Below are 25,042 nucleotides of genomic sequence, written 5' to 3' on the forward strand. Positions count from 1 at the left end.
ATGTTTTTATCCCAGTGAGAGGGACAGGGACTGGATACACAGACACCTTAGCTCCCCTCCCTCTCTGTCCCAGGTGAACAGCAGGAATTGTCAAGGTGCCCAGACTTTTCGCAGCGCCACTGGGTGCCACACCAAGGGCAAAGGGCTCCAGCCGAGAAGCACCAGCGAGATAGCTGACTCAATCAGCCTTAGAAATTAAAAACTCACCTTCCTCCCTCCTTGCTTTTCTCAAAGAAATGCTTCCACGGATTCAGAAAATTAAAGAATAAATGAATGAAGGAACAGGAGCATAGGCAAATGCTCCCTTCCTGGGGAGCGAACCTCGATGCAAAGGGTGTTCTAAGAGTCAAATTCTTAGTCTAAAATACTGAAATTAGGGGCGCCTGGGTGGCTCAGTTGGTTAAGTGACTGCCTTCGGCTCAGGTCATGATCCTGGAGTCCCTGGATCGAGTCCCGCATCGGGCTCCCTGCTCGGCAGGGAGTCTGCTTCTCCCTCTCCCATTCCCCCTGCTTGTGTTCCCTCTCTCACTGTGTCTTTCTCTGTCAAATAAGTAAATAAAATCTTTAAAAAAATAAAATACTGAAAATACAAAGATGAGAAAGGATGAATTCCTGGTGAAAGAAAAACCAAAGAAATTTCTGTCCGCCCACTGGCTGAGGAAATCCTTGTCAGAAATCAGCTTTGAACTGTCTCCCTGTCCAAGTCACTTATTTCTCCTCACGCTGCCTATTTTCATATAAAACAATAACAAATCTGTCACACAGATACAAAGACTCTTAGTGCTGAGATAATGTGATTTGTCAAAACACGCTCATTGACTCAACTGAAGTGTGCTATCTCTTCTGACATTTGGCTTTCTTTTATAAACCTACTCTTATCTTGTCTTTCATTTTAAAATAGAGAAAAACAATTACTCAGATGTCCTAATTATCAAGAGATTTAGACAAACCCCATATATCTCGATATATTTCAAGATAAACGAACAGGCTTTCCAATTCTGTCCAACTAAGAACCTGGAATTTTAGGATAATGAAAACGTTCATTTACAATCGGAGAGCCAATATTTGTTTCAGGGGATTGAGAAAGCAATGCATCATCTGGAACGTAATAACTCATGCTTCAGGGTAAGAATGAGATATGAAGAGTCTCAGAATCCCAGGGGGGATGAGGGGAATTCTGGATCTTCAAGGCCAAGGGCTTCCAGAGAAAAAGAGGAATAGAAGTGATGAAAGTCCTTCTCATGGGGGTGCTCACACAGAGAGAGATTTTTGAAACTGGGATGGCTCTATTTAAAATGCAAACATGACTCTTCTTCTCTGTGCTCTGTGTTTGTGCTCATTATTATCTGTACCAAGTACTATCAGATCAGGAGAAAGGGGAGCAGGGAGACTACGACTTAAGCCATTCAAATTTCCTATTGAAAATTTGGGTCCAAGTTGTCTTGCCAGAAAGGATGACAACCTTGAGACCTGAGGTCCTTCTCCCGCAGTCGCTGGCCCGCGCCCTCTGTCACTGTGCATAGCTGTGAGCTCACGCTGCCTGGTGTGCAAATCAGCGAACCATTTACGTTTAGGTGATTCCCCTCAGCTTCTCACTCAGAATCTTTTTGCTCTTGAAAATACAAAATTCTAATAAACTCGGGTCTCTCGTTTCAAGCCTGTATCTAGTCTTAGAATAACAATAATCACTTCTCGTTGTTATTTTTTATTATCTCTATAACGTCCTTTATCATATGGATTTCAGTTCAGTGGGTACTCACTAGGTAGCACTCTGTTCTCTGCCCGTGTAACTCGGATCTCTCAGATCTTTACCCATGATGGAATCTGAGCCTCTGAGAAGCTGACTCAGGAACATTTTGTAAATGGCAGGGCTGCAATTTGAGCAAATTCTGTCCAAGTCCAAGCAAAGCACATGCTTCTTCTAGGAAGCTATGCAGTATAGGGAATTTTTTTTTTCAAGATTTTATTTATTTGACAGGGAGAGACAGCGAGAAAGGGAACACAAGCAGGGGGAGTGGGAGAGGGAGAAGCAGGCTTCCCGCTGAGCAGGGAGCCCAACGTGGGGCTCGATCCCAGGACCCCGAGATCATGACCTGAGCTGAAGGCAGACGCTTAACGACTGAGCCACCTGGGCACCCTGTATAGGGAATATTATCTTTCTTCTTCCCCCACTTCATCCTGTTGCCCACTTGCTCTGTGTGTATGTTCTGTATTTATTGCAGTTCTGAGTTATTCAGAATAAGAAATGATGCTTACTTACATGTGAGCCAGAGTTGCCTCCTGCTTAAAACCTTTTCATGACATCCCCTTGGGAAAAGTGACGACTGTCTGTTATCTCCCTGGCATGCTGACGCTCTGTCCTGGTACTTCCCGCCTGGTACTTCACTCTCTAGGAGCTCCGCCATTCCCCTCACACTTCATGCTCTTCTGTGACACCACCTCTGTTTCTCTTATTCCTCTGGCCTAGGTCCCGGCTACTCAAAGTGTGGTTCTGGGACCAGCACCGTCAGTAACACCTGGAAGCTTGTCAGAAATGCAGGATTCAAGCCCCACCCCAGGCCCCAAGGGATTCAGATGCGCAGTGATTGTTGGAGAAGCACTGATCTAGAATGTTCTTTTTCACCTAGACAGCTCTTCCTCATTCTTCAAAACTCACATCCAGGAAGCGGGGGTCAGCAGTTCAAGGACTCTCTGGGTGGGGGCTCCCTAAGCCCCTTTTAGGAGTTCTGTGAGGTCTTCCCTTTTCTAACTGCACATCATAAGAGATGTGCAATTATGTAAATTGATGACCTCTTCACACTAAAACTTTTTTTTTGTTTTAGAAAATATAGTTATTTTTCAAAAAGGTGTTATTTATGTTAACATGTAATAGGTTTATTATTTTAATCAATTCCACATTTCTTTTATAATATTAACAAATGCATCTGTATATTATAGATACTATTTTATATTATATATTGTATGTAATTTTATATTAACATTGAATATTTAACAAATCAATGAAACATGTCTCAGCTTTAATTTCCCCTACAATAAATATTGATAAATGTACCCCCACATAAACAAAAGCTCTTTGGAGCTCTCAATAATATTTAAAATACTGGGGATGCCTGGGTGGCTCAGTTGTTTAAGTGGCTGCCTTGCCCAGCGGGGAGCCTGCTTCTCCCTCTGCCGCTCCCCCTGCTTGTGCTCTTTCTCTGTCAAATAAATAAATTAAATCTTTATAAAATACTTTAAAAGGTCCTGAGACCAAAGAGTTTGAGATCCATTGTCCCAGAGTGAGTGAAGTGCCCCTTCTCATCAGGTCTGTAGAACCTTGGGCATATCTCATGTTGCTGCTTATCATGTTGTATTGAACTGATCCACTTGTATTTCTGTCTCATTAGACCATAAACTCCTTGAGGACTATGCCTATGTCCTATTCATCTTTCTATTTACTGAGACTAATGAAACACCTAGCACCCCCAAAGATACTTTTCGGACTGAGGAGTGTGTTTACTACCCAGTCTGTGGAGCGTGCTGGACAACCCACAGCCGAGAGCCAGCTTTTGGGGTGATAATTTTTGTAAGATGCTGCCACACCCTCAGCTGCTGAAGTAAGTGGCACCTGGACACACCCACCAGCCGTGGTGTAGTTCCATTTCCTCACAGTATGGCTCAGCAGCCTGGGGTCCTGCCTCCCAGTGTGAGGTGGGAAGTTTCATGAGCACGCTGCCCATTTGTGCGGTGTCTCCTACCAGGACTCGTGGTGCCTCTAACCCTTAAAGGTACGGCAAGAGGACTACAGAACAAAGATCGTGCAACAAGAGACCCCTTGGCCGTGTCTGCTGGGAAGTGACCTTGGCCAACTCCAGTGTGAGAAGAGGAAGAAGGAAACGGCTCTTCCCTACAGCAGAATCCTGCCTCAAACCAAATTCTACCACAATTAGCAGTTAGGGACAAAAACAGCCACGCAACGCATCAGAAGCTTGATGAAGCCTTGCCTGCTGCCCTTTGGGACATGTCAGTGAGCTCCTTGCAGGGAAGGCATGCCGCAGGAATACCACCTTCTTGTCAGAATCCAGCAACAGAATTCTGTTAGTAGTTGGGCACGGGAGGGAGCAAAGCCTTCGGTGATGTCACTCTGAGGAATATATGCTGCCGAGAGGTACCTGTAGTATTTCTAGCCAGTCCACATATTTCTTTTTTTTTTTAAAAGATTTTATTTATTTATTTGAGACAGAGAGAATGAGAGAGAGAGAGCACATGAGAGGGGGGAGGGTCAGAGGGAGAAGCAGACTCCCCGCCGAGCAGGGAGCCCGATGCGGGACTCGATCCTGGGACTCCAGGATCATGACCTGAGCCGAAGGCAGTCGCTTAACCAACTGAGCCACCCAGGCGCCTCAATCCACATATTTCGACCACTGATTTTACCAGTGAAAATTCATTTCCCTTATCTTAATTACAAACGCTTTGGGGGGTGATTGGAGATAAAAATAGTTGAAGCCTGTAATGGACCTCTGGTTTATGAACTCACTAAAGTTTGTCAAATGCTAACTAAGCATGCCTGAAATGTGGATTCTAGCCACATTCATAATCCAGAAGTTCGTGTGGGGGTGGGAGCAATGGGAGCGGGTTGCTGGTAGAAACATTCTTCCCGCATCCTCCTCCCAGAGGGAGTGTTCTGAGGCTTAGTCATCCATATGGTCTTTTGGAAGACGGTCCCACCAGGCTGAGATATCAAGCAGTGGCTGGCTCAGTAACACACAGTCCTATCAGCTCCCCCACCCTCCCTGCCTCCCACATTCTGTTTCCCTTGGACTGAACTCCTCTTATAAAATAGTAGCATATAAGCTTTTGTCTTTAAGCCCTGCCTTCTGGGGAACCCAGGATAAGACACTCATCACCACCAAGGAAGGTCACATTTTGCTCCATAAACTGATTAAGAAGGCAGAAAAATGGGTAGTGATTTCCACATACAATTTTTTTTTAAAGTTGGTGCAATTGAACATGTATACCATCAGCTAGTCAGACAACTCAACTCTCTAAAATGATTGTCTTCTTGAGTCTACAGTACAGTTGTACTGATGGGATGTTGAATAATGCAGTAACCATAGTTGAGGGGGTTTATCAGGGTAGGCTTTCTAGAAGAAATCAATTTGAGTTGAGTTTTGAGGAGCTTTGGAAGGACGGCGCAGCTTGTGTGTAGGAAATGTGCTAGAACGCATGTGTTGTGCCCAAGGATCATGGCTTTCATGTGTGAAATGAAGAAGCTGTGTTTATATCAGCCTATTCATTCTCAACAAAATGGTCAGCCTACCTAATCAATTCAGCTGCAGCAGGTGACACTGGTCATGAAGGAGGCTGAAGTGACTCCATTGACCCTTTTCCTGCACAGAGACCGGCTGCCCATGAGTAGCTTATGGTGGATTGGAGTTTGGAATTAAACTTTATTCCTGGGGTGGGGGTGGAGAGTTGAACTCTGTCAGTTGGTGACTGTCCTTTCAGCAAAAGGTCCACATATATATAGGCTAGAATGATCAGGGGAGTGCACACACAGACACACACACACACTTCTATCTAGCATCACTGTAATCCCTTTTAATATCTTACTGACAAAAAAGGTCGGGCAATCTCATTTTTAAAAGTACTGTTCTTGGGTGCCTGGGTGGCTCAGTCATTAAGCGTCTGCCTTCAGCTCAGGTCATGATCCCAGGGTCCTGGGATTGAGCCCCGCATCGGGCTCCCTGCCCTCATCCAATGCCCCTGCTTGTGTTCCCTCTCTTGCTGTGTCTCTCTCTCTCTGTCAAATAAATAAATAAATCTTTAAAAAGAAATAAATAAAAGTACTATTCTTTAAATTCTTTATTTTATTTTTTTAAAGGTTTTTATTTATTTATTTGAGGGAGAGAGAGCAGGAGCAGGGCGGGTGGTGGTGAGGGGGAGAGGGAGAGGGACAAGCAGACTCCCTGCTGAGTGCAGAGCCCACGTGGGGGCCCATCATGGGGTGACACAAGACCAGACATGGGGCTGATCCCGGGACCCTGAGGTCATGACCGGAGGCAAAGTCAGATGCTTAGCCGACTGAGCCACCCAGGCGCCTCTTTAAATTCTTTAAATTGACCCTTCCTTAAACTGAATTAAATTTTTTTACCTAAATCCTAAAGTAAACAAAGAAAATGAAAGTTCAACAACAACATCAAATGTTTGGGGCCTTGGGAATCGAGTATCTCTGAGAATTTGATGAAAGCTGTGGACTTTGAGCCCCAGAAAATGGAAATACACAAAAGAGTTTGCACACAATTTCATAGGTCCCAGATTAAGAAAAGTGGTTATGTTTTTTCCTGCAATGCTCACTTAATCTCAGATAGGAAGGATGAAAGTGGAATGGAGCTGTAAGGGTGAGAGAAACTGGAAATGCAGCAATTTTGTTTAAAAAATTATTTTGTAAGTGATTTTAATTGTTCATTTTAGTCATCCTATTCTATATACCGTCAGGAATTAGTCCATGTTCCGATTACTTATCCAGAACAATTGAGAACTAATCAGGAAGGGAGGAGGGTGGTGGGAGGGAGGAAGGACAGAGAAAGACAAAGGCAGAGACAAAGAGCCCCGGAGAAAGACTAGAACAGCAGTCTAATCAACTTAAACTTGTGTTGAGATACCTACTGTGTTAACGAGTGTTTTGTGTTCAAGGAACTGCAGGTGATGTGACTTGGATCAAGACAAATCCTGCCCACAAAAAACTTGCCATCTACTTAGAATCAAAGCTTTGAAAAAGGCTTTTAACCCTCCTTACTCGGTCTTAGCAATCAGCATGCCTGGGTCTTTTCTTTAAGCACTTCGTTGTTGGTGAGGTACAAATAATGCTCTTTGTGTTGAAATTCTGAAATGATTGTGTTTATCTTTTAAACTGCTGCACAGTGAATGAATGCAAGCTGTTTGTACAAAGACACATTAAATTCAAGTGGATGGATGCAACTAACCTCCACACGCAGACCTCAAAAGCAAATAAAGCTGAAGGCAGAGAGAAAATAAAAATATGTCTTTCCCCCCACTGCCTTGCAAATTTCCAAAGGAGATATTTTCGTGAGCGGTCGTTCCCCATCTCTGCTCCACTGGGGAGGAGAGGCGTCCGGAAGACGACGATTATGCAACTAGATAGTCCAATTAAAAGATTTTCTTCTATGGGAATGCTTATTATGAAGTAGCACAGGGAAAGTGATGTCAAGACTAATTGAGGGTCAAAGCCAAATCTGGAATGATCACGATTTTCAGGGAATACTTCAAATGCAGTCATCATGAGCTCTCTCACTTAAAGCCCTTGAAACACCAGAGAGGTAAAAATCGAGAGCACAGCAGCAGAGCCCATTTTCAAACAATTCAAAGAGTCTGGAAGATTTTCTGAAACCCTCCAAAGAGCTCCCCTATCAGGGGGCTTCTGTCTTCACATCTGCATTCAAACGAATCACATTGTTCACCTCCTTGTGGGCGATGCCAGAGGGGACATGGGGGGGGGTTGGGGCGGGGGAGAGTTCCCTCCATTCCATTTACAAACTGCCAGGGCGTATTATCTGTTCTCTAAATGAATGTTTAGTAAGCATCCAGATGATTTTGCCTGGTTCCCTACAAGATGCAAAAGTTGTAGGGAAAATGACTTTCTGGCTAGGCTTTAAATGAAATCACAAAACCAAACATATTTAATCAAGATGCCAGTGACAGCTCATCGCTCATCATTAGGATCCATTTGTGGGGCTGTAATTTCTCTCTCACCCATGGTGGTGTTTACTTCTTTTTGCATTTCCTCAGGCCAGCCCCCCTCAGAAGTCAGCAGTGGGCAGATTATTTCCCCTTGCTTCACGTTCTCATGGTTCTCCCTCTGGAGATCTCACACACCACTGGCTCTGGACCGCTGGGCTTAGGGTTAGTCAAGCAATAGGAAATGCTTGTAGGCAGAGAACAGCAATTTCTTTTTCATCTAAAGAAAAAAGAGTTTTAAGATGCTTAGCACACTCAGATTTGGGAGGTGAGGAAGGAAAAATGGAAGAAATCCTAAATCCTTTCTTCTCCATAGAACAAATTTTTGGCCGCAAGTCTTTTTTTTTTTTTTTTAAAGATTGTATTTATTTATTTGACAGAGAGAGAGACAGCAAGAGAGGGAACACAAGCAGGGGGAGTGGGAGAGGGAGAAGCAGGCTTCCCGCTGAGCAGGGAGCCTGATGAGGGGCTCGATCTTGGGACCCTGGGATCATGACCTGAGCCGAAGGCAGATGCTTAACGACTGAGCCACCCAGGTGCCCCAAGTCTTTTTTTTTTTTTTTAAGATTTGTTTATTTATTTATTTATTTCAGAGAGAGAGCGCTCGTGCTTGCATGAGAGTGAAGGGAGGGGCAGAGGGAGACCCATGAGATCATGACCTAAGCTGAAACAAAGAGTCAGGCACTCAACCGACTGAGCCACCCAGGCGCCCAAGTCTCAAGTCTATTTTTAATGTTTCAGTTCTCTTTATTTTATTTATTTATTTTTTTATTATGTTATGTTAATCACCTTACATTACATCATTAGTTCTAGATGAAGTGTTCCATGATTCATTGTTTGCATATAATACCCAGTGCTCCATGCAGAATGTGCCCTCTTTAATACCCATCACCAGGCTAACCCATCCTCCCACCTCCCTCCCCTCTAGAACCCTCAGTTTGTTTTTCAGAGTCCATCATCTCTCATGGTTCATCTCCCCCTCCGATTTCCCCCCCTTCATTCTTCCCCTCTGTTTCGGTTCTCTTTATTGTGATCCAGTTTATGGGAATAAAGATAGTGTTCGAAGCATTGACAACGTTGCAAGATGGGGGCCCTTATCTTCATTAGTGTCCTATCACTGAAACTTACTTGGATTGGGGCACCATGATGTGTGATGGCATTGGATTGTGTAAATGGACCTCTTATCTTGAGCTAAATGCTGAAAAGCATCTTCCCACTGTGGAATTGGTGGTGGGAATGGGGAAGGTTCCCAATATCTGTTGTGGGTCTGTTCTTGAAAACTGTCACTTTAAGGCGATAGAAAGCTGCTTCAGAGCTACTTGTCGGGTGAGCTTGAGTGCTTTGGCTCTTGTGTTTTGGACTCAAACCTGTGGATCTCTGGTTTCAAATATGTGGAAGAGAACTACTCTCCCTTGGGTCATTCTTGGATTCATACCAACCCTTTCTTTTTCTCCCTTGATGATTCTAGGAGTCTTCTCCTATCTCAGGGTCTGAGTATCCACAGAAACACAGAGAGGAAGCCACTCACATTCCAAACCAAGACAAAACCTGTTAGAGTGGCTGTTAAATATTGCCAACGTTTTGCCGTATTTGGCAGCTCAGAAAATGACCTAGAAGCTCATGCTCAGAAATCATTCTTTTAAACTGGAGCTATGAAGCCTTACAGCCTTCCAAGCCTTTGTTGGAAGCTGGGGTTTGGGGCCTGATGAGCACGAATGTCTTTAATCAAGTTGTTGGTTTCATATTCACAGTCCTGTGTTGGCACCAATCCAAGAGATAAGCATCTTATGAGGAACCCAAAAGCAGGCGGCACATTTATCGTGTGGTTTGTGTTTTTTGGAAACCTTGGCATTTTATCTCTCATGCTCTGTGTCCTACTGAGTCACTGTAGTGTTTTTATTTTCCGGAGAAGCTGAGAGCTTCTCAGTAATTTATTAACCAAAGAACCATTCACTAATTGTTCCACAAATAAGTAGGAGTGCCTACTCTGTGCAAGTCCCTGTGCTAGGCTCTGGAGAGCGGCCTTCTGCTGGACTCTGCCAGTCCAGCAATATATTCACGTCACAGGACAGATTACCCCGGAAGCTGGCTCTAGGTGGATATTACGTTGTAAGAAGTGGACTGGAGAGGTTCCTTAGGGTCAACACCTATGGAAGAAGTGTCGGAAACAGGACTGGGTGAGGGAAGAAGCTGGGTCCTCATCAGTCCCATCAAAGGCCTCAGCCCACCATATTGTGGGTTCTGAAGTTGGGGTGACTCTTCAGAGTCATTGAGAGATGAGGCAGTGGGACCAGGCCTGGACAATGGATTACACGCCTTACATAGGGCCAGTCCCTGGAAGGGGTTGTTAAGAGAGGGCATGACCTAGGGCAGGGCAGCTCCCTCCAGCGAAGCAGCACTGCTAGTGACTCTCCCCTGTGAGGAGATCCAGATGGCATGTCAGCGTCCCCTGCGGTCTACTAGATTGAGCTCAGCTACTCTGCAGAAGGTCCTGACTCAACTGGCTTGTCCCAGAGTAAGATGTCAGGGGTAAAGCCACTCTGGGGCTGGTTAGTTCAGTAGCTCATTCAAGGACCTTTCCATCTTTCTGCTCCGTCAACCTAAGGGGTCCACTTTGTTTCTCAGTCTTCTTCCTGTCACGGTCACAGATGGCTGTAGCAGGTCCTGGGGTCACTGTGAAAAAAGAGAAGCCACCTCTGCCCGTGTGTACTTTCCGTGGTCGAGAAAACATTCCCTCATCTCGCTCTTTTTTATTGTGGTAAAATATACACAACATAGTATTTATCATTATAACCCTAAGTGTACAATTCTGCAGCATTAAGTACATTCACAATATTGTATAACCATCACCAATAACTATACCCAAACCTTTTTCATCATTCCCAACAAAAACTCTATACCCATTAAACTTCCCTTTCCCCTTCCCTCTAGCTCCTAGGAACAACTATCCTACTTTCTGTCTTCATGAATTTGCCTATTCTAGGTACCTCATGTAAGTGGAAATATAAACAATATCTGTCCTCTGTGTCTGGTTTATCTCACTAAGCATGTTTCCAAGTTCCATCCATGCATGTTATAGCATATAAAAATTTTGTTCCTTTTTATGGTGGAATAATATTCCATTATACATATATATACATCCATATATACACACATATACATTGTATGTATGTATATCTATCTATCTTATCTATCTGTCTATCCACACACCATTTTGTTTATCCATTCATCTATTAATGGGCACTTGGGCTGTTTCCACCTTTTGGCTACTGTGGATAACGCTACTATGAACACTGGCATACAAGTGTATGTTCAAGTCCCTGCTTTCCATTCTTCTGAATGTACGCTTAGGAGTTGAATCGCTGGGTCATATGATAATTTGATATCTAACCTTTTGAGAAACTGTTTTCCTTAGCAACTGCAACATTTTACATTTCCACCAGCAATGCATGAAGGTTCTAATTTCTCTACATCTTTACCAACATTTGTTATTTACCTTTTAAAAAATTATACCCATTTTCCCTTCATATCTTATTGACCACTATTGACCAATTCCAAATTAATTATTGGGAAAGTGAATAAGATCACCACTGATTGCTCCAAACCAGTCAGGACTCACATCGTGGGTAGAGTTCACATTCCCTGAAGGACTTGGCTGCAGGGAGAGCAGTTGGATATCTGAACAAAATCAGAGGATTCCAGCAAGAAAGAAAGGACAGGGGTGGATTTTAGGGAGGCTACCATCAATGTCTGCAATGGAGAGGCTTTAAAAATATCAGTGCCCGGAACAGAAATTCCAATTTGATTGAGCCAGTCTGCAGTGGGTTCCCCACATCAGTCATTTTTAAATGTTCACCCAGTTGATTCGAATTTGCACCCAGGGTTGAGACCACTAACCTCGTGGGTGAGGCCACCCACTAAGCCAACAAGTGTGAGAGTTGGGAAGTACAACATGCAGCAGGAACACTGGACAGGGCCTGTCCTGGGGGATGGAGGCAGTCCCCCCAGAGGAGGTGACATTTAGACTGATACTTGGAAACATCAAGTAAGCCAGGCCGAGGACATAGACACAGGAGACAGAGAGAAGGCGGTGCCTGAGGAATGGGAAGAAGTTCAGTTCAGCTGGAGTGTAGCATTCCGACCTTGAGGTGACATTTTTATTTGGATATGTGCAATTCTTAGGGCAATGGCTAGGTCACACGCTCCAGCCTGGTTTACTTCTGGGTAAGTTTACCTATCCCCTGTGCCCTGCTCTTGGTAAGCCAAGTAAGTAGCAGGTTATATGCACTGTATTTTAAGCCTGCCTATGCTTTGTCCAACCAGTATGGCCTTGAGGAAATCCCATGACCTCTCTGGGGCTCCAGAAAGGTCCTACAAAGTAAGGTTATAATAAGTACCTCACAGGACTATGGTGGAACCCAGATGAAAAAAATGTATGTGTGTGAGTGTCATACAGTAATATGCTGATGAGTTCCAAGTTTCTGTTCCCATCAAACCTCTCTCTAGAGCACCTCTGATCTCCAGACCTGCACGTCAAGCTGTCTACTTGATATGGCCTCTTGAATGTGTAGTGGGCATTTCCCACCTGACAGGTCTAAGATTGAGCTCCTCATGTGCTGCTCGAAACCAGCTCCCCTCCATCCTTCCCCAGCGAATGACATCTCCATTGTTAATGTCATCCTTGACTCCTCTCTCTCCACAATCCAGTCTGGTAACAAGTCCTATCACTCTATTCTCAAAATATATTCAGAATTTCACCATTTCTCACACCCACCACCCCTGTCCTGGTCCAAGTCAATGTCCTCTCCTGCAGCATCCTAATTGCACCCCCTGTTTCTGCCCCTCCCCCCACAGTCCATTCTCCACACAACACTTGGGGTGACCCTGCTAAGATGTAAGTCAGATCACCCCACTCCTTTGAGCCGAATCTGCCCAAGGCTCCATCTCACTCAGAGTAAAGGTTGAAACCCTTATGATGACCTGCAAGACATCCTGTGACTCGGCCCACCATTTTTCTCTTATCTCCTACCTTCTCCCCTTTATTCACCCGCTTCAGCCCCACCTCTCCTGCTCATCCCTGAATGTGCTAGGAACATTCAGGGCCTCTGTGCTTGTGGTTTTCTCTGCCTGGAATCTTCTGCCCCATTTAGCCACACGGCTAACTTCTCACTGCTTTCACATCTTTACTCAAAAGCTGTAATGTCACTAAGTCCTTCCCTAGACACCCTATTTTAAATTGCAGCACCTGCCCTTGACTTCATATTCTCCTTCTCTGCTTTACTCTTATCTTAGTATTTACCACTAACATGCTCTATATATTTATTAGCTTTCTTTCCTACCAGAATATACATATATGTAAATTTTTGTATAGTATATACATAATATATATGTTTATCAAATCTTCCTACCAGAATACCCCTACTCTCCAAGAGCAGGGATTTTTGTCTGATTTTTTCACTTCATATCTCCAGTACCAAGATAGTACTGACACATACATAGTAGGGACTCAATAAATTTGTTAATACCACATTTTACAGAAGAGAAACCTGGGGCTCAGTGCAATTAAACCATCTACTCAAGATAACACAGCTAGGAAGTAGCAGAGTTGGGTAGTTTACTGTTCTATGACGCTTTACAACATAAAAAACCCATTTAGCGAAAAGACAGAGCAATGTCAATGGCCCTTCTGCAGCCTGCTCCCTACCACAGCTGAAGAAAGGAAGTCCCTCAGATGAGGAAGGACTAGGAGTTGGAGGCCTCATGGACTTGCAGGTGGACCCTCGGCTAGGGATTCAGAGTTGAGTGTCATTAAGCAAGGAAGCCAGGGAGCCATCTCCATACTTGTTCTGAAGCAAGGCCAGTGACTGTGATTAAGCTGCTGGACGCGAATAGGCACAGGAGGGAGGCTCCTCAGCAACACAGGAGGGTGTCGAGTCCGTCTGATGGCTGGGGAGAATGTTAACGATGCAGAGATCAGCCTCAAGATCCATACCACTGGCAGCCGCACCCAGATCCTCTGTGGCCCCTAAACCTGGAATGGTTTTTAAAGAGGGTCTTTTTTGAGGAAGAGGACATTTGGCTGGACAGGGGTTGTGCTGGGGGCGGTGGGTTGGGGGGGAAGCCCAGACCTTTTTCTCCTCCCACTTGGGAAGCTCCATCCCTCCACAGCAGGCTTTTAGAGCCAGAGCCAAGGCCCGCAGGTGGCTTCCCTAAGAAGTTCGGAGGGAAGAGGCAGGGACAGGGTGTGAGCAGAAGCTGAGTCCTGTGAGCTGTGGGTTCTGTAGCGTTGGGGCAGAGCCGAGAGCCAGAGCGAGGGCCTGGCCTCTTCCTGGGGGAAGCATGGCACCTCTCTAAGGCCTGGGGTCCTCACTGTCTATCCCAAGCCTGCTGGGAGGAGTGAGAGAAGGCCTGTGAGATGCTTAGCCTGGTGCCCAGCACAGAGCAAGCCCTCAGTGTGTGTGTTTTCTTTCTTCTTCTTCTTTTCAGGAGCAAAATGAGGGGCCAAGACAATGGCTCAGATCAGGACTAGGAGAGGCTCTTTTCTTTCTTTCTTTCTTTTTTTTTTTTTAAGATTTTATTTATTTCTTTATTTTGAGAGAGAGAGAGAGCCATGAGTGCCGAGCAGGGAGCCCGAAAGCAGAGAGCCTGAACCCGGGCTCAATTCCAGGACCCAGAGATCATGACCTGAGCTGAAGGCAGAAGCTTAACCGACTGAGCCACCCAGGCGCCCCAGGACAGGTTCTTTTCAAAGGTACTGGACTGTAACGCAGAGAGTGGACGAAGGGAAGAAATTTCTTAAGTCGCAAAATGCCTTCTGTTGGCAACGTAGAGCTGCTTCCTTTCCTCCTCAGAGGTGCAGATGAGAAGTAGCAGACCCATGGCTCTGGGCACCTCTTCCATTTTCCCTTCAGAACACCCCTCTCCCTTCACACACCGCCAATTCCCAGGGCCTTAGCTTCACCCAGATCCCCTCTTCAGCTGATGCTCCCAGCCTGCAGCTGCTGTCCTCTCTGGGAGTTGCCCTTGCCCACATGGAACTGCCCTGTCCCAGGGTTCACCCTTCCCAGGGTGCACCCCAAGGCCAAAGGCTGGATGATGCCGGGAGACCTTTCCATTTGGATAACTCTAAAGGGTCATCCGGCCCCAGAGGTTCTGGTTGGATCTGCCAAAACTCATTGTAGGTGAGCTTCTGCCTCGGCCCAACCTGCCTTCCTCCCTTCCTTACAAGTATCCTTCAAGAGCATTCTTGGGGTGCCTGGGTGGCTCAGTCCATTAAGCATCTGCCTTCAGCTCAGGTCATGATCTCTGGATCCTGGGATTGAACCCTGCATTGGGTTCCCCACTCAGCAGGGAGTCTGCTTGTCCCTCTGCACCCCGCCCCCGCCATGCTCTCTCTCTGTCTCCCAAATAAATAAATAAAATCTTTTTTTTTTTTTTAAAGCACTCTACAAAAGCCTTCTGCATGTGACCCTAGGGAGCCCAACGTAAGAGCACCAGTCCCTTCATTGTCTGTTCTTTGCCCCTCTAGCCGCAGTCCACTCATCTGGCCGCCCAAGCACCCTCTTTCCACTTAAATGATTTCATGTGCAAATCATGTATGTAAGAGTGTTTTTCAGATTGCTAGCTGCACACAAGCGTCAGTTACCATAAAATTTGTTTTTTGTTGGGCAACAGGTGAACACATCAGCACCCATTTTCAAGTCACTGGGATATAAGATAGCTGCATTTTAAGTGGATGATAGTCTCTAAAGTGATTCTGCCTGGATCTGAATCTTGGTCCCACTACATCTTAGTCTTGTAACCTTGGCCCAACTACATAACTTTTCCTTTGCTCTGTAAAATGGTGATGATAATGGTCACTTCCTCCTAGAGTTTTTATTAGAATTAAATGAGCCAGTACACATAAAGGTCTCAGAATAGCTGTGACATAATATGCACATAGTATACATTACTTATCAGATCCTTACAAGAACCCCTGGAGGTATTATAATCACTACCTGTGTTGGACCTCTCTCATGCCCCACCTCCTACTCTCTGCCCATCTTTTCACTCCAGCTGTTGCTGCAGCCACCTGCTGGCCCAGGTGTAACCCAAGAGCACCTTGCTCAGCTGGACGGCCTATTTCTTACTTCCTGCCTGGTTTCTTTGCCACCTCCACCTGAGATGCTTCCCAGAAATGCACTCAGCCATCCTGACCCAAGCAGACTTGGAAGTGTGAGGGAGCTGATATCCCATGTGACATCCCCTGACCAGGAGGGAGTTGGAGCCAATGGGAAAATAGCCCCTTCTTTCATTCCTTGAAAGAATAACTCCGAGGTGTAATCTGTCCCATCGAGGTCCAAGTTCAGGTATCCAAAACATGGGTACCCCTGGCTTGGTATTCCCTCCTTCCCTGTCTCACTCTTCCCAGAATAGACTACCCCCACACACGCCCTTGCTTCATGCTCTGCTCTTGGGGAACCAGCTAACTGTGCTCGAGAGGAGAGTGAAAGAAAGAAAACGACTGGTTCAACATCCAGAATCAGATCTAGATTCAAGTTCAAGTCTTCCACCTCTTGAATGTCATTCCCTCACACTGTGCCACCTCCCATTTCATACATATGCATCTTAACAGAGGTCTTCTGGAAGCTTGATTAGGCAGTGTGAGGCCAGAAAGGAAAGACCTATGAACTCATAGCACAGTCCCTTTCCTGTCCCTGCACAGAGCTGGTTCCGCATGCTCTGTGGACGGCAGGGAGGTGGGGGGGTTGGGGGGGTGGGGGGACGGGAAACAGTGGTTCCACTTGATTGAAGCCCAGGGCAGGGACTCTGTCGACTTTGCCTTTATATCACCAGCATTCATGGCCTGGCATACAGTAAGTGCTCAGTAAATATTTGCTGGCTACACAGGTCTGGCAATCAAACTACTGATGGTTTTCTTTGTAAAGATGACTTTTTATGTGGCACAAGCCTAGCCTTATTGTTTACTTTTTTATGCTGGCTTGGAACGTAATCTCCAATGAGCAGAGAACATTTTTTGAGGGGATTGGATCGTTTACCTTTGTACCAAGCTAAGTTAGTATGGAATCATGTGTCTGGACATTATTCAAGAAATACATGTTTCTTGAAATCATTGGAGAAAACCTGATTATCCAGTTGACTGACAGGTGAAGGAAGTAGCTAAGAGCTACCCCTTGAGCATGGAGATTGAACCAGGAAAGGAAGATCCTGCTGTCAAACTGGTGACCTGTAGGAGAAATGTAGCTGGAGATACATGGGTTTCACCAGCACTACATTGTTTGCTATTGAAATTTCTCTGGGGCGCCTGGGTGGCTCAGTTGGTTAAGCGACTGCCTTCGGCCCAGGTCATGATCCCAGGGTTCTGGGATCGAGTCCCGCATCGGGCTCCCTGCTCAGCGGGGAGTCTGCTTCTCCCTCTGACCCTCCCCCCTCTCGTGCTCTCTCTTTCTCATTCTCTCTCTCAAATAAATAAATAAATCTTTAAAAACAAAAGAAGAAATTTCTCTGAAGTATGCTTGCTACAGGCCCTACCACTTCCCAGAGCATTCTACACATCCTAACTCCACTTTGGATTACCTGCCTAGCCCTTGTAAGGATATGGGTTTGAGACCCCTGTACAGGGTGACACACAACAGGGTGTTCCCTCTACAGAAAGAGCAGAAGGAGCCGACTGGTACATTTCCTGACTTTTCCTGTAGCTTGCTCAGCCTCTCCCTGCCACCATCAACAGGGGCCCGATGCTAGTGTAATATTCTGCCTTCCAGTTACTATAAGATCACCGTGGTGCTCATGTGCTTCGTGATTCCCACGCTGGTGCCCTGGTGCTTCTGGGGAGAGAGTCTGTGGAATTCCTACTTCTTGGCTTCCATCCTCCGCTATACCATCTCCCTCAACATCACCTGGCTGGTCAACAGTGCTGCCCACATGTATGGAAACCGGCCCTACGACAAGTACATCAGCCCTCGGCAGAACCCACTCGTCACTCTGGGTGCCATTGGTGAGTAGGGGGGGTGAGAGCCAATGGGAAATACAACAGCTCAGATTGTCTTAGCTTTCCAACGGTTTTCTGGAATCTGTGAAAAGAGGCAGTGGATTGGAGTCAGATGGGATGAACTTGGGCTTTGGTGTTAGAATCCTGGGTCTTGGACTAGTCACCTAATCTCCCTGATTTAGAGTTTTCTCATCTGTGAAATGGGAATCGTGATATCTACTTCATAGGGATGTTATGAAGATTAAGTAAGATACTATATGTACACGGCTTAGGACAATGTCTGTCATATAGTAAGTGCTCAATAATTAAGCTGTTTATTTTTACCCTGGAAATGTTCCTGAGAGGCGTAGCAGCTGACTTTTCTTTTAAACTGCCCTAACCATTCTAGCCTCCGCTGTCCAATCATATGACTGACTGTAAGGAAAAAAGGCCTTCAAACAGAGAGATGGGAAGAAACAAGAGTGTGGCATCTCATGGTGCCACAAGATGGTTAAGAACGAGGCCTTTGGATTCTGACGAGTTTGGTTGAGTCTTGGTTCCTCCACTTACTCTCCGGGCAAGTTATCTGACTCCTCCACACCTTGTGTCTTCCTCCGTCAAGTGAGGATAACAGTAGCATTTACCTGCTCCTGGGGTCATGGGAGGGTTCGATGAGTTAATGCATAGTCTTTGCAATAGTGCTTAGCACAAAATAAGCCTCAGTAATGTTGTTTTCATTACCAGCTTTATGGTCTTAAGCAAGTTACTTGTCCCTTCTGTACATTTACATCCCCTCTTTTAAAATGGGGATGATCATAGCAACTAGCTCAGAGATGTGGGGATTATAGGTGTTAACACCCATTAAGGCCTTCACCACTGTGGCTGGCACACAGAAATAAATAAACATTAGCTGTAAATGGAGGCAACTCGGGCTTCTTGGTAGCCTGGGCCTTGAGCATGGAGATTGAACCAGGAAGGGAAGATCCTACTGTTAAGTAGTAATGGTCTCTGCATCCCCTAGCAAGGAGTTTCTGCCACCACAGTGTTAGGGTCATGCACTTATTAAGACCGCAGGGATCTTATGTTGACAAGAGCAAGCTAAGGTAGAAAACACATCAAATTTAGCTATGGGAACACTGGCTAAGCAGAGAGAAAAGTGTTTTGGAAAGTTTCTGATGCCCCTACTACTTCCTCCTCCTCACCCTTCATCTTCCTTTTTTTTTTTTCTATTTATTTTGAGAGAGACAGAGAGAGAGAGAGGAAGAGAAAGAGAGTGAGCTGGGGGAGGAGCGGAGGGAGAGGGAGGGAGACAATCTCCAGCAGAATCCCTGCTAAGTGCAGAGCCCGACATGGGGCTCGATCCCATGACCCCGAGATCATGACCTGAGCCGAAATCAAGAGTTGGACACTTAACCGACGGAGCCACCCACATGCCCCCTCCTGTCCCCCAGATCTCAGAATCAACCCTGGACGTGGCTCCCCCACTGCAGTCTTTTCAGAAGATGAAGGGGGGACAAGATGGACTTACATCTTATGTAGGGACAGTGGGCCAGAAAACCTAGGGAATACGGGCATGGCACAGGCCCTGAAGAGCTGGGTATTGGTCTTCAATCCACCCAGGTCAACAGTGGACTCCTAGTCAGTTTTCTTCATTAAGGTCCTAGGAAGGCACCTGTTATATCCGACTGTGTGGTAGATGGGGAGTATATCCAGGGTTCTCAGAGCAGTGTCTGCTTCTGAAAATAGTGGGGGAAACACCTCTATATATACTCAAGTGAAGGAAAAACACTAAAAATGATGATGAGGCTGGAAGGGGCAGGGTAAAGAAGACCTGAATTAAAAAGAAAACGGTAAACCACAGATCCATCCATCTGATGTACTCTTTGCAGAGCAGAATCCTTCAATTGTGGTCAACAGAAGAGCTATATGATGACCAGCCCACTTAAGAAGTGAAGGAGGCGGGGCGCGTAGGTGGCTCAGTCGGGCAGACATCCAACTCTTGGTTTTGGCTCAGGTCATGATCTCAGGGTCGTGGGATCCAGCCTGGTGTCCTGCTCTGAGCTCAGAGGGGAGTCTGCTTAAGACTCTCTCTCCCTCTCCCTCTCTCCCTCCCCTCCTGTGCTCTCTCTTTCTCTCTCAAATAAATAAGTAAATCTTAAAAAAAAAAAAAAAAAGAAGTAAAGGAGGAATCTGGCAGTTCCTCAAATGGTTAAAAATAGTTACCATATGATCCAGCAACTCCACTCTCAGATTTACACAGAAGAGAAATAAAAATATACATCCACACAAAAACTTGTATATGAATATTCATAGCAATGTTATTCATAATAGCCAAAAAGGGGAAATCATCCAAATGTCCATCAATTGATGAATGGATAAATACAAATGGGTACATCCATACAATGGAATACTATTTGGCAGTAAGAAGAAATAAAGTACTGATACCTGCTATAACCTTGAAAACATTATGCTAAGTGAAAGAAGCCAATTATAAAATCACATATTGTATGATTTTATTTATATGAAATGTTCAGAATAGACAAGTCTATAGAGATTGTATTAGGGTTCTCTAAAGAAACAGAATCATTATATATATATATACATACTAGTATACATATATATGTATACACACGCATACACTATACGTATATATACAGATATATCTATCTATACATATGTAATACTATTATATACATATACTATACAGTTTTTGTATATACTGTAATATATATTTTTTTTTCCTCATAATAAATCCCCATATATATATAGAGAGAGAAACAGTAGGATATCTATATAAATATAAATAGATATATATATTTGTAGAATCTAAATAGATACCCTACTATTTCTGTGTGTGTATATATGTATATATCCGTAGATACACACTTTTTATGTATAGAGAGGGGGGAGCGGAGGGATCGGTGGGGGGAGAGATTTGTTATGAGGAGCTGGCTCACAGGATTATGGGAGCTGAGAAATCCCACAATCTGCTCTCTGCAAGCTGGAGACCCAGGAAAGCCAGTGGTATAATTAAATCTGAGTCCAAAGGCCTGAGAACCAGGGGAACAGATGATGTAAATCCTAGTCTGAGGGCAGGAGAAGATGAGAGAGATGTTCCAGTTCAGTCAGTGAGTCAGAAAAAAAAGGGGCAAATTCCCGTTCCTCCACCATTTGTTCTGTTCAGGCTCTTAACAGATTGAGTGATGGCCGCCCCCACTGGGGAACGTAATCTGCTTTACTGAGTCCACTGACTCAAATGCTCATCTCATCCAGAGACACCCGCACAGACACGCCTCACAGAAATGTTTAATCTGGGCAAACCTTGGCCAGTGAGGTTGACACGTAGACAGAGAAAGAAAGTAGGGCTGGAGGCATGGAGGGATGGTTGGGGGATGACAGCTCAGGAGTGTGGCGCTTCCCTTTAGGTAATGAAAATGTTACAAAATTCATTGGGGTGATGGATGCACAGCTCTGTGAAAATACTAAAAGCCATTAAATTGTACTTCAAATGGATGAATTATATGGTGAATTATATCTCAATAAAGCTGCTTTAAAAAGTCAGAGGAAAGAAGCCCTGAGATCCCTCCTCAAAACACTTGAATTAAAAAAAAAAGTAAGGGAGGAAAAGCTATTCACCGGGAGGGAGAGAATAATATATAAGCCCATCTGGGACATGTAACGGTCCAGCTTCTCCATTTGCTTACCTATCTGAACGGTACTCATCTGGTTTTCCAGGCTCTCCCAACGAGCCTTCCTTTAATCCCTCCAGCCCACAGAGGCTAGTTTCCTCTTACGAACAAACATCAAAATGAGGATCTGTTATCAGCCACTTAGCATTTTGTCTACGAAGTAAGGCTTGGAAATCAGGGTAGCATATCTACAATTCATACGGGGAAATTAATCTCATGACTCTATGCTGATTAACTTTCTTGTTATTTTTCTGTTCCTATTTAGTCTAGCCAATGCTTCCTAAGGACAGACACCAAGTCTTCTGCTCCCCTTAGAGCCTGACATAATGTCTTGCACATGGTAGACCCTCAATAAATGGGGGGGTGAATAAATCTGTGCAGAGGTGGAGATGGGTTATTTCAATGCCCACTTTGTCTTCCAGGTGAAGGCTTCCACAATTACCACCACACCTTTCCCTTTGACTACTCTGCGAGTGAATTTGGCTTAAATTTCAACCCAACCACTTGGTTCATTGACCTCATGTGCTGGCTGGGGCTGGCCACTGACCGCAAACGGGCAACCAAGCCGATGATCGAGGCCCGGAAAGCCAAGACTGGAGATGGCAGCACTTAAACATGGAACCACCATCCAACATGTCTGCCATTGACACCTTAGTTCATGGCTCTTGTTACTATAGTTCTTTTGTTCATTGGATGTGGGAGGGGGTAGAGGGTACGGAGGGAACAGAATCTCTGTGGTTTGGGAACTTTCTGTTTGTCTCAAAATATTGTCAACTATCAATGAAAAAAAATTTTTAACGTCAACGTAACTATGATTTAACATTAGAGTGTAAGCACGTGATTTAGTCGCTGTAGCTACAATACATCAAACACACATGGTCGTGTGCTTGTACATGATGTTGACCCTGACAGGATGAAGGAGCTTAATATTCTCTCGGTGTGATTCAGGAGAGCACTGGTTTTCTTTTCTACCAGTTAACCCAGCACTGTTTTTAAACCCCTTATCTGAAGGAGCAGAGAGGCAGGGTAGAAGACAAAAGAGAGGGTCTAAGTAACTAAAGAATGTTTCTGTTTTGTAATTACTGCGTGAATGTGTTTGTGTGTGTGTTGCTGTTGTTGTTTTTTAAATAAGAGAATTGAACACTTTAAAAAAAATGGCAATACAGGAAATGGCTCTCTTATTTTTTTGGCCCTGTTTATAGCTTATTAATGCTCCACTGTCTTTGCTTCAGAAGAGATCTGTCCACTGCTCAGCTCGTTTTGTGTCCCAATTACGCCCAGCCGACCCTATAAATCAGTGTCTATTTAGGTGTTTGATTTTGTTCTCTTCGCTATTGTCATTTTAAAGGTGTATAACTCAGATGTGCCAGACATAAAATTAAGCTCAAATTAAGCTCTCATTTAAATGTTTAGACACCTAATTTATATTCTAATTGATCCTAGCCACTGATGCATGTACTTTAGCTACTCCTGCTAAATAAGCATATTAATTTTCCACACCAGGCCATCAGATCTTAATAACCGACAGTTATCTAGAGCTCAGTGTCTACTAATGTTTCCCCTGCATGCGGCCTTCATTGATTTTGCAGCAAAATATAAAGTGATCATTATGCAGCTTCTGGGTTAAAAAAATTTTCATGTGTTAAGTTGCCTTGTAAAGAGCATGTTGAATTAATGGGACAGCGTGCCCTTTGTTTTAGTTGTTAGAGCAAAAGAAAGATGTTGGAGCACTTCGAAGATAGATCTTTTCAGGAAAGATGTAGGAACTTAAAAATTTCTGAAAAAAAAGTGATACCAGTAGGAAATTGTCATAATGAAGTTCTTCATCCAGCAGGTGTTTAACAGTGTTATTTTGCCATTAATAATGTATAAACTATGAGTGATTTACAATAAATGATTATGAATTCGTTGGTGTTCTTGACCAGATACTTAAATATTGTTCAGAGGATGTTCTCTCAAGGGTACTTGATGCTCCATGACGACCATATGATTTCCCTTTGATTTGAGCGCTGGACTATTGACACCCCTAAGACCAGGCCTCCTGTATCCCATTAGGCCTAGGCCAGAGAGAAAATTGGCTAGTTTTATTTGGAATGCAGAACCCCAGTGGTGTCATTCTCCACTTCTCACTCACCAGTATGGCCACTTGGGCTGCTTCCAGATGACGAATGGGCACCTCTACTCCTACCTGTCACCCAAAAGAGCATGAAGGACACCTTCCTTCCCCGAGCCCCAGCGGGGCCCACTAGGAGTGACCAGAGGCACAGGAGACGGGCTCCGCCTTCCCTCCAGTCCTGCCTCCCAACTCTTCACTCTGCCCTTCTTTTGCCCCGAAACGCCTGTGCCCTTGCTGTCAGATACAGACTTCTTGGCCTGCCTGCCACTGAGTGGGATTCCAGCCATTGGACCCTTTGGGCATGACAGGGCATCTACCAGCTGCTTCATACTGCGGCCGCACATTGCTGAGAACTTGATGGAGAATTGGTAGGGTGTAACTGTATTCCAAGTTGAGTTTGTATCAACATGACCAAAAATGATTGGGAATATCTTCGATTGGGAATATTTCCGTGAATCTTTGACCCTTAAATGTACCAATCTTACTGCTTGCCCATTAATAGGAAAGGCTACATTTGGAAAACTATTTGAAGTCTTCTCACAAAATGAGGATATTCCCCATCTAGTCCAAATAAATCCAGAACCTCACTCCTTTGAACCTGAGAGTCACGTATTTATCTGCAGCAGTGGCCATGAATGAGGATCGGGATGATTTTGTTGAAGGAGTGGATGGAAGTTAGATCACTCTAGAGTCTTCCATGTTAACATTACCTGCAGGTCTCAGCAGCATCTAAGGGAAGAAAGTAACCCTGGGACGTATCTCCCAAGACTATCCAAAGTGGCCCTAGAGAGGTTGGTACTTTTTTTTTTTTTTTGAGAGGATCAGTTTAAAGTAAGGTGATGCCCTCTCCTTAATCTCCCGTGTCCTACAAGGCGACTTCAGACAAAACCACCCATGCATCCAGGTGAGGGGAGCAAAGGGGAAGTGGTTCCAACAGAGCATCTCCCATGCGTGTTATGGAGCTGGCCAGCTGTGTGGCCTTGAGAAAACCAGTCTTTCTGGATCTAGTTTTCTCATCTGCAAAGAGAGAGGATAAAACCAGACTCTGGCTAAGGTCCCATCGAGCCCTAATAGCCACCAACAGCAACAGAAATAAGGACATGGCTGACTTCAGGTTTGAAACATCTCTCAAGTTCTTGCCCCTCCTTTCTGGGATCTGGATCTGGGAGGTCAAAATTGAGGGGAAATAATTGGGTCTGAGTGGGAGAACACAGAGTGAGGCTGAAAGGAATGCTCTTGGTTAAAAAAAAAAATGCATCTGTTTCGTTCATTCCCAAAATATAATGAAACAATAAAAATAAACATAATCAATGGAAAACAATTTAATGAAAGAAAGTACTCCAAAAACCTCTGGCCTAGTGGAGTAGTAGAAATAGCACTGGACTCAAGTTCAAGACCTGAGTTTGAATTCTCTTCCTTTTTTTAGGTTGAGGTATAATTGACATACATTATATTAGTTTCAGGTATACAACATAATGATTTGATAATTACATATATTGCAGAAAAAGGGCACCTGGCTGGCTCAGTCTG

The 25,042-nt window shown here is 44.7% G+C and overlaps 1 protein-coding gene across 1 annotated transcript in view; it reads left to right on the forward strand.

The window, feature by feature from the left end:
- SCD5 (stearoyl-CoA desaturase 5) overlaps nucleotides 1-23,302 on the forward strand; it is a 152,434-nt gene extending 129,132 nt beyond the window's left edge. The window contains exons 4-5 of the mRNA XM_035004668.1: nucleotides 17,502-17,734; nucleotides 21,819-23,302. Of these exons, the coding sequence (XP_034860559.1) occupies nucleotides 17,502-17,734; nucleotides 21,819-22,009 (424 nt within the window). The 3' untranslated portion in view covers nucleotides 22,010-23,302. The remainder of the gene's footprint in view (nucleotides 1-17,501; nucleotides 17,735-21,818) is intronic.
- Nucleotides 23,303-25,042: the final 1,740 nt, after the last annotated feature.

This window comes from Mirounga leonina, unplaced genomic scaffold, assembly GCF_011800145.1.
Source record: "Mirounga leonina isolate KUSES-001 unplaced genomic scaffold, KU_Mleo_1.0 Mir_129, whole genome shotgun sequence".
Classification (NCBI taxonomy): Eukaryota; Metazoa; Chordata; class Mammalia; order Carnivora; family Phocidae; genus Mirounga; species Mirounga leonina.